The sequence below is a fragment of the Callorhinchus milii genome, unplaced genomic scaffold (assembly GCF_018977255.1).
Source record: "Callorhinchus milii isolate IMCB2004 unplaced genomic scaffold, IMCB_Cmil_1.0 Scaffold29, whole genome shotgun sequence".
Classification (NCBI taxonomy): domain Eukaryota; kingdom Metazoa; phylum Chordata; class Chondrichthyes; order Chimaeriformes; family Callorhinchidae; genus Callorhinchus; species Callorhinchus milii.
In genome coordinates this window covers 3342753-3352819 of record NW_024704770.1, presented here as the reverse complement: position 1 = coordinate 3352819, position 10067 = coordinate 3342753, and the positions used below count along the sequence as shown (strand labels likewise).

General features: G+C 40.9%; 1 protein-coding gene across 1 annotated transcript; it reads right to left on the bottom strand.

The window, feature by feature from the left end:
* Positions 1-594: 594 nt before the first annotated feature.
* soul5 (heme-binding protein soul5) lies at positions 595-7926 on the bottom strand. The gene is made up of 7 exons (XM_007910923.2): positions 7673-7926; positions 3542-3598; positions 2984-3053; positions 2377-2497; positions 1664-1797; positions 1058-1221; positions 595-760 (listed from the first exon to the last, which is right to left on the bottom strand). Coding segments are annotated over exons 1-7 (630 nt in total). The 5' UTR covers positions 7675-7926; the 3' UTR covers positions 595-678.
* Between the last annotated feature and the right edge of the window lie 2141 nt (positions 7927-10067).

Below are 10067 nucleotides of genomic sequence, written 5' to 3'. Positions count from 1 at the left end.
ATTTTCCCCACCGTTCGTTTAAGAGACTTCCGACGCAAAGGCACTTCGGGTTTAGTGATCGGGGGTTGGGGTTACGAAGTGAGCTTCTCAGCTAAGGTGTTATATTTCGTCAGCAAAGTTACAGATGTACGTTGCAACCCTGGGGACCTGCGAGCTGTAATAGTTTATGATTCGGCGACGCAGCAGGAAAGCGACAGCTTGGACTTATATAACGCCCTTCCACGCGTTAGCGGCCTCTCGGAGCGCTGGACACTGACCCCCGAGCTGGGGGGGGAGGGGTGGGGGGCGGGGAGAGGGAGGCGGGAGGCGACCGTAAGCACGATCAAAAAAGGAAGCTCATCGGGAGCGGTGGGGAGGGAGGGGGCAAGGCGGGGGAATAGATGGGGGATGGGGCATCGTGGCTGAAAGTACGGCCGCCAATGGTGGAGCGGACGGGGCGGGGGACGAACATGAGGCCGGAGCCGGCCGAGCAGAGGCAGCGGGTGGTGGAATGGTTGGTAAGCAACTCGGAGAGGTAGGGCGGTGCGAGGGCATGAGGGGAAACCTCTGTCTATATATCATAATGAAGCCAAAATTTAGAGTCTACTCATGCAAATGTTGTGAAGGACAACATATATCAAACTAAAAAGCATGTGAAAAGGTCTTCCAGTTGTTCTGTGAGGCGAGTTACCTCATTGTTTAAAACCTGGAGCTTGGACACTCTGGCTTTCCTTTTGCGATGTACCACACTTCATTGTGCCGGCCAATTATTTTTAGTGGTCTAGAAAGGAAAATAAAACATGTTAGGTTGGTTTTAATATAATCCATTTGTTTCAAGGAACATCTGGAAAGAAGATGAATGGTAGAATTGCTTTGGAATTCTCCATAGTGGTATGATCAAGACAGACGTATAGCATTCATTCTTTTTCTTGTATCCCCTTCTTTTCAGGTGATGGAGGAGATCATTTAACTTTGGATTTTCCGCTTGGGAAGCACCTCAGTTTCTCTTGCCGATGACATAGTCAAGAGTGAGATCTCATCAAGTGGCCGATTTGCTCAATAGTGCTCAAACCTTTACCTGTTGTAGACAGCCGCATAGAAATAACTGGAGTCAAAGGATGCACTAGCATTCATCAGCTGTTTCGCCAACTGTGCAGAATAGTGTTTCGAATTGAACGAGAACATCCAGCCACCGAATGATTTGACGTAAGCATCCATCCTTGGCAGGTCAGCAAAATAAATCTGTATTGTGTAAAAGGGAAAAATAAATCTTTCTAATCAGAGATTGACACAGATAAAAAAAAACTTGCATTTTATACAGCAGAGTATAATATTGCAGTGTCTCAAACCACTTCGCTGGTAATTGCTGACATGTGTAAGGATGCTAACAAAAAAAAGTGTTATTTATTGACACGCAGCAAGGTCCCACACCCAACCATGAAGTGAATGATCAATTTAAATGGGGAAGTGTTGGCCAGGACATGAGGAAACTCCCTTCAATTGTTATGTCGTATCGAGGGTTCTTTAATATCCACTTGAACAGACAGCCAAGCGAAAAGGGAAATGAGAGTGCAGCGACTGAGCTAAGATGACCCCCTCACATTGCAGGAAATAAATAAGACCAGGCAAGCAAAGCCAAAACGGATTCAAAGTATTTTATAAAAAATTCTCTGCAGCTACTTACTTCAGGAAAGAGGGGTGTTGGTGGATCATGCTGATGACTCTTTGGAAGCAAGAAGTAAACCGTGTACTTGTTGACAGACATATCTGCTTTTTGTATCTTAATCAGAACTGGAGTTGTCATGTTCATTTTCTGGCCTGTGTTTAAATCCCAGGATTAGTGGTTGCTACTAAATTCTGTTAATGCACATTGTGACACAGGTGAATATGCTGTGTGACTTCTCTAGATTACCCAAGTGGCAAGTGCCCAATCCCATAATTAAATGAATTTACTGCGCTCTTTGAAAAGCCACGGAATGGTACTATTCATTAGTAAAGGCCCTATTGCGCACCTTCTGCCAAACCGTTTTGGTGGACTTGCCAAAAATACTTTTTTTTCCATGCAAAGTATTTTCTTTCACTGATGATACTTCTCTGCAAGTCATAGATATGGCCCAGGCCGCTGTTTCTAAAAGGTGACCCTACATCCTTGGTCATAAAATGTCTTGAAGCGCTTCACAGAAAATGACAATCGCATGTAGTGTATTTGTAGGTGAAGCAGCAGCCATTTTACACACAGGAAGGTACCACAGACAGCCTTGAAATAAATGGCCCATTGTTCCAAAGGATTATTCATTAGAACACAGGGAGAATCACTGCTCTTTTCATATCTTTTTGGGGATCTTTAACAACCACTTAACATCCAATTTAACACTTTTTTTTGTCACACGTGCGTACCTCCTTTGTTGTTGCCCTGGATGTAGGCAAAGAGCTTTCCAAATCCAAGGGCTACAGAGTATTCCATAACCCAGGATGTAATATCGGTTGCAACCCACTTGGAACGTTTATAATGGCGAATCTGGTGTTGAGCAGCAAAGAAAAAAGTGATTTAACAACTTTAAGCATTTAGCTTATCTCCAAACCAAACCTAATTTATGCCCCCGAACAACATTAATATATCACTTCCTTAGTTTCCTCTTTTCATCCCATTACTGAGCTGGGGAGACGGTCAATATTGAGCCTTAGAATTTTCCAACAATGTTGTGACTTTGACCATTTAATTCAAATCTTATTAGAAATACGGATACAGTTTCCTGGTGTTAGCAAGTTTCTCATGCTGGAACCTCTAACACCCCTAGAGATAGGATTAAAAACTTGATCGCAATGCCAACCCACCTTGACTACCAGTCTAACGTTTTAGTGCTGGAATTTAGTTATTAGTGATCTGTTCAAACAATCAAACAATATTTTAATACTCCCTGGTCTTGGAATAGCCAAACACATTATTCTTCTTGTGTGAATGCATGTGCATATCTGTTGCAGTGTTTCAAATTACATCTCTCACCTCATAATCTGGAGATTCACAGTTAACAACGTACTCTAGGCACTCCTTTGTTTCTCTGCATTGAGAATCACTGTTCCAAAAGAAGAAACAAAATAATTGATGGAACCAATTCACTACGCATTCATTCTGCTCTGTACATATTGTACAAAGGTTTCTTCAGTTGTTTCGTACAGTATATACCGAGTGCACTCAGCCTCCCCAAAGAAGTGTAGAGTTAAGCAGTCGGGTTTTGGTCATTTAATATGGGTCACTGGAACTGCACAGAGTTCCTGTTTGGATTTCTTTATTGTGCTGAATTTGAGTGTATGCAGCAAGACAATGTTAGCTCTCATTGTAATTGTGAAGTTTTTTGTTATTCAGTGTTACAGTGGGTATACTCCCTCCCCACTTTCAAATCTTGCCTAAAGACCTTGCTTTTTCATTGTGCTTATGGTCACCTCCCCCCTCCCTCTTCCCCTGGCTCGGGGGTCCGACTTTGCCACGGTCAAGCTCTCCAGGACGATACCCCGCGTGAATAAATGGACGTTGTTGCTGTATATGAAAAGCCAGATTTCTGACCTAACTTCAGCGTTGGTGAGACCAAGAAACACAACGAGAATCAATCCAGTCCAGCTCCTGGGGAAAGAACAGATAAAACAAATTGAATACATACTATATAGCAGTGACGTTTGACTACGCTTGTGGCATCACGTGAATATAATATTCATAAAAAGAACATTTGTCAGAGAAAATAACTATTCTAGCCATGATTATAGAGATGCTTCCTGGGGGTCCATCATATAGAGACTGTCCAGAGGTCTCTGCGCTCAACAGTCCTGCATGTAATTTGTCAATTTAAAGAAAGAATTTGGCTTTTTATTGCACCTTTATAGCATCAAAACAGCTCAAAAGTGCTTCACAAATAATTACTGTAAGTGTAGTGACTGTTTTTGCAGGAAAACATGGCAGCTATTTGTGCTAGCAATGGTCCACAAACAGCCATGAGGTGAATGAGCAATCAATTGTTGACCAGGACGCCAGCAGAGACTTCCTTTAGTGAAATAATCCCTGCATTCTTTTTGACAGTTTATGGACGCTGCTTGACAATTGCCCCAATTGTTCTCTGCATTTCTTGACGTGAGGAACCAGTATTGATTAATTGATGATTTTATTCTGTGCAATGTTTGAGGTGTTTTCAACTAAAATTCACCAAAAAGACTAAAATTGGGTTTGATGCATGATGATGTAATAGTTGTGTCATTCATCATGTTTCACTGGAATTGTACAGAGTTGTTGTACTTTGAGAGTTGTGTGACACATTGCATTTTATTGCTGCGCTATTTTCAATGGACACTTGGGAACAGTTTGCAATCAGAACATTTTGTGGGGAAAATAAGTTAATTGTTTCAACTGGCACAAACCAAAGCCGTCTTCTAAATGAGTGTATTACTGAAACCAAAAGCCAGATGATAAAAGAGGCACATGTGATCTTGAACATTGCAGAAGCGTAAGAGCATCAATCTTCCATGCGCTTCTTTGCATGAAATTGGGATGAAAAATGGTTTTAGTGTCGGGTAATAATAACGGAAGTATTTTAGTTAAATGATACAGCATAATATTTTCATTTACTTCAAAAGGGCTGTGCCTAAAAGGGGAGTTAACTTCCCTACCTTGTGTAATGGAACCAATAAAATAATAATACTTGCATTCGATAGCATTTGATTGAAACGCCTTGAAGCACTTCACGAGGGATTGCTGTCAAATGTAACTCCTGGGTATTTTATAAGCAATAAATATGCTGGTAATAACATTTATTATCAATCTTTGAAATGAAGAAATCTGTTCATTTTAGCAAAATGAACAGAACATTAGTAAAGATAGAAGGATAAAAACTTGCTAATACCCAGTTCTGCAACAGTGTATGTTTATTCTATTTATAGACTATTACAAGACTGGAAACTGGAGGTCCCATTACTCACATATCCTCCATAGAGTTTCACCTATGGATTGGAAGGACCCTACACTCTGGTTTTTAGAGGAAGATCTGAATGACTTCATTCTGGATCAGGGAGGAGGAGTGTTCCTGGCTCTGCACCATTGTGGTAAGTAGATTAGAGAGCCTGCTTTTTGGGTGTTCCTGGAGTCTACAGCTTCATTGACATTTTGAACGACCCACTGAAAATCAAACTAAAAATCTTTGTAATATGTAGCTGCTAATATCAAAAGGTATCGGTGCTTCAAGAGGAATTAGTGTCAAGTGCAGTGAATGTATATCAGCAGGCAAATGGTGCAGTCAGCCTGCACACAGCAAGGTCCCTCAAACAGCCAGGAAATGAAGGACTTCTTTCATCCGGAGGATTATTGGCCTTTGCTTTCAAGCAATGCCGCAGGATCTTTTACATCTACCTGAGCAGGCTTAATAGGCTCTCAGTATCACCGTGAGCTCAGAGTATCAATGTGGGGCTTCAATCCACAAGTTTAGCCTGCTGCCAACTGAGCCGAGCTGAAAATGTCAGTCTCTAACGCACGCAACTTCTTGTTATAAAGTCTTCCAGCAGCTGAGTTGATACGATGCATTCATCAGAAACGCTGCCTAATGAATCAATATTTTTTCCCAGAACGTTTTTCAGAGCCTCCTGGGAAGCATCACTGTTGTCAGGCTTTTCATTTTTTATTTCCTTTGTGCTGAATGGAAATTGAGAAACCCAAATCAGTTTCTTTATACGAACTGGGTTCATGCCTCTTTGCTTGAGCTGTAATATTTTTTAAATCCAAATTACTCACTTTGTCACATTTGTTACTGAAATGTCGAACGATCACACTCTTCATTGAAGTTGCTCTCGTTATCTAAGCACAGTACCTTCTGCACCACGTACAGATTGTTTTATCATGCTTGATAATGACGATCATTGAGAACAGCTTCGCTTTATGCTTCTGTTTTTCACACGAGAGCCCGATATCTGCACAACTTGGGACCAGTCCCAGTGTGGGTTTGAAAACAGTGCGGATGAGTGCGTTGGTTTCTCTCACTCTCGTTTTCTCCTTGCCTCTCTAACTCTCATTCTATAATCCTATGCTTGCTTGGATCAGATCTTTCCGCTTTGTGCTATCACATTTCTGATAACATTATGTCCATATGGACAAGTAAAACGATTTGCTAGTATCGCTTCCTGACTTCACTTGGCACTGGAGCCCTGATGCAGGTAAATGTGACTGTCTAGATAGCCTGTGGGCAATTAATCAGTGTTAAACAGGATCGCTGCATTGTTGCCCTTTGGATGAGACATTAAACCAAGTCCAGTCTGCCTATGTGGAACGTTATTCAAACAGAGAGTTTCTCTCAGTGTCCTTACCAACAGTTCTGCAGGTGAAATTAATAATATCAACTTCATGGCTGTTTGTGGGACCTTCCTGTGGTCAAAATTGATGCTGCGGATGTCTCAAAATACATAGTTACTATACATTACCTGTGAAGTGCATTTAGACATTTGGGTGATATATCTTCTATCTTCTATACTAATAAAACAACAATGTCTGTGCGCTTCAAGAAGGATCTCAATAACTGATTGACGTAGAGACATGATTTATACCTCACTGGAAAGGGCTTGCATCTGGGAATGACATGGGTATGTTTTTTTTCAGGTATCTCCTATCGTTTATGAGTTATATCACTTTTGTGTTTTTCGCTGGAGTTACACCTGGTAACCGCCGAGTCAGAGTGGCTCTGTGGCATCGTGTGTCACAGAGCACATACCTATGTACGCGCACACTGCAGTGACACCTGGTGGCCACATCGGCTGACCGTGTCGCTGTGGCATCCTGCACCACAGAGCACCCACGGAGCCAAGCGGCGGGAACAAAATAAAGAACACAGACGAAGCTAAACTGCAGCAACAACAACAAATTAAAATTTTAAAGCGCATTTTACATCGGGAGGACGTCCCAGTGATTATTATAAATTATACATTTGTATTTATCATTTTAAAGATTCCTAAGTGAAAATCAAACCTTTCAAGGATAAGTAAAAATACTAGGCAAAAAGAGAAGGCCTATTAAATGAAACTGAAGAACAAAATCCTCCCACGGGAGTGCTCCCAGATGAGTATTGATAAAGATGAAATGTCTGTCTGTCTGGTTGTTAATCTACATTCCATATTTGGATGCAAGCCTAGCTGCAACAGGTACAGCTAGTTACATAAAAATTCAGGAGCTCAGAGAGAGCCTTGCCAATAAGATTTATGGCCGTTTAACACATTGCAATCTATAACATGTATTATAGATTGGAAATTAGATACTGCCAGCAAACTATTAATCAAACTGAACCGATTCCCAAAGAATAGACTGACATAGGTTTGATCTCTTAAAAATATAAACTGAAAAAGAATACAATATAGGGTTAAAGAGGCCATTTTTCACCAGGTCTGTAGCTTTTTTTAAAAATCCAAATTACATAACAACAAAAAAGTTCCTTCATAAGTTCTACTGAAGGCAGACAAAAACAGTGCCAATGTTAAATGTAAGCACTCAACATTTGTAAGTCAGTTAGATTGTTTTGCAGTCTTGTTAAGTACACTGCATATCAGCACACAAAAAGTTTTGGGAAATTAATGGCACACATTTAAAGTAGTTGCAATGTTTAAAGTATTGGAACTAATACTATTAGTATTGGATAGACTCTATATTTCAAAGTACATTAGGAGACCTACTCACATTTTCACAGGTTTTTCTTTGTGGCTTCAATTGTCTGCGGAATTCCTGTTTTTGTCCAGCCTAAGTGAAAACCAGCTCTCCTTATATAATATCTTTGGAGGGGGCGGTAGAGTGTAGTTATGAAACTATGATTATTTAACGCAAGAACAATGAGAGCTCTGTGATGATCAGAATACAAGCACCACATGTAAAATCACTGTGACATTGCACACCAGATTCTTGAGGTTGGTGCTTAAGGGTGAATCTCCAGGGAGTTGCTTTATAAACCCGAGGTGTGTGAAGTTAACCAAGGTTTCTCAAAGCTTACAAAACATTCTTGGTGATGTGCCAATACGTCTTTTAGCCAATGACTCTTCCAGCTTTGTCACGTTTATCTAAACTTCAGTTCTCAGAATTAAAAACCTTGATGTACATGTGTACATAGGAAGTAGAAATATTGGCTTTTTATACTGCCTATGATGCCAAAAATCTCAAATGGTCTTAACAGTAATTGCTGTCACATGTAGTGACTGTGTTTTGTAGGGACTTTAGTTTAATACTCTCATCTGAAGGACAGTGCTTCCTCAGTTCTGCACTGGTCTTCCGGGCACCTCGATCCCATATCCCTGAAACCACTCCATTGTGGCTCTGTGGCCCCAGTGACATGCCACTGAGTCACGAGGCTCCAGTACATTGAAATACAATTTAACTTTGCATCGTTGCCGAGCAGTCGTGAGCGCCTGTGGTAACCATGGCAACTTACATCTACTAACTTTGTGGGGCTTAAATACCACGGTAAACCCCATATATGCGATGCACGGTTTACACTGCATAATCAGTTAAGTACCTGAACCCTGGTGCTGATTGTCAGTGTCTGCAGACATCTCATCACCTTGCCAACCGCACAGCTACTTCATCGAAATTCGCTCTGTGCAAGAAAAAAACTGGCGCCAAACCCGAAAGTAGAATAGCAACCGTAAGAGCATAAATTCCATATGGGAACCTGAGGTCTACTATGTGTAATGACTCCTTTATGAGTTCAGTAGAAAGTCATGACTTCAGCTCACTCACAGTTTAGCCTGACACTCCAGCGCATTGCTGGGAGATGCATTGCGGTGTCAGAGGTGCTGTCCATCAGATGTGACATTAAACTGAATTTTTGGTTCAACGTTTTGTGTTCGAATTCTGCTCCGCTATTGGGAAGGATAAGGGAGATTTTCCCCATGTCGTCCAGTTAAATTGGTCATTCACTTCATGGCTGTTTGGAATTCACTGTCGGTTTGAGTTGGATTCTTTGGTCATCGATCCACCAGACTATTCTTTTTTAGTACCTGCTACCTTCTTTTGATCAGACATTTTGGAACACAGTTTACCATGGTGTCATGCCTCTGTTACTTTGCGCGTGACTCTAGCTGTTATCCATTTTCAAAGTATCGTGCAAGAGTTTTATTAGATTAGATCAGCTGTAGGAAACCTTGCCAATCCCACTCTCAGCATGCACACACAATAATTCAATGGCCCAAGTGATGCTCAGCGTGTGGATAATGTTTCTAAGGCAGGGCTCAGCTTGTTCCTATAATGGAAATATTACCTTTCCCACATAGGAATAACATTTCTATTCAAGCTATACAAAGAGTGGTTTCTTAACCTGAATTGAATCCTACTCAAATCACAGTTATATTGATCTTTGCTACAATAGTCTCAATTGTGATAAAGTTTCATAACGCAGACCTGATGAATTTCCCTTGAGGACAGGTAACCATAATATATATGCAAAAACAATCTTAGCTATTGCACACAGAAAGATTCTATTTTTCTCAAGCCTTGGTGTGAATATTTTTGTGACTTTTTCCTTTTGAGATTGTGTCCTATTTCATGTATACTGGAGTACACTTCCAGGTGGAGTACTGGATTACATGTATTACGGGGTATGATTTTAAGGACCCAAACCACTATATTATAACCAACAGTAATTTTGGGTGATTGAATTTCTAGGACTGTACTAACCAGTGGGTTCCACAATGCAGATCAATGATGCTCTCCTCTCGCTCCAATACCATACATTATTTGTGTAGCTTTCCAAATGCTTCATGTTGTGCTGCATTTTCGTTTTAATAAAACATCCTTCTTGCAGCTTTTGACTGGAGGGGGTGGAGGTGAGATACTTGTGTGCTTGAGAGGTTTATGGAAATTCATTTGTGAATTATTAGTTGGCACATGGAAAGAGACAATGCTTTCCCTGCAGGATAAAGAGGCAAAGGCCTCGGATTTCTAACTATGTTTATCAGGTGGGAAAAGGATAAAGGAAGTGAACTTTGGAAATGTCGGGGCTTACTTGCTTTTGAGCTGCTAATTTTCAGGTCAGCTTGTTCAGCCTTTAAGCACGATGGGTGACAGCTGTTACAGTTGGCGTTTT

Bases quoted from the DNA above. Each gene is read 5' to 3' on its own strand.
- soul5 (XM_007910923.2), bottom strand. The intron at 2,498-2,983 runs GTGAGAGATGTA...GCTCAACACCAG, and splicing joins GTGAATCTCCAGATTATGAG to ATTCGCCATTATAAACGTTC. The intron at 1,798-2,376 runs GTACGCACGTGT...ATTTAAACACAG, and splicing joins CCAGGGCAACAACAAAGGAG to GCCAGAAAATGAACATGACA.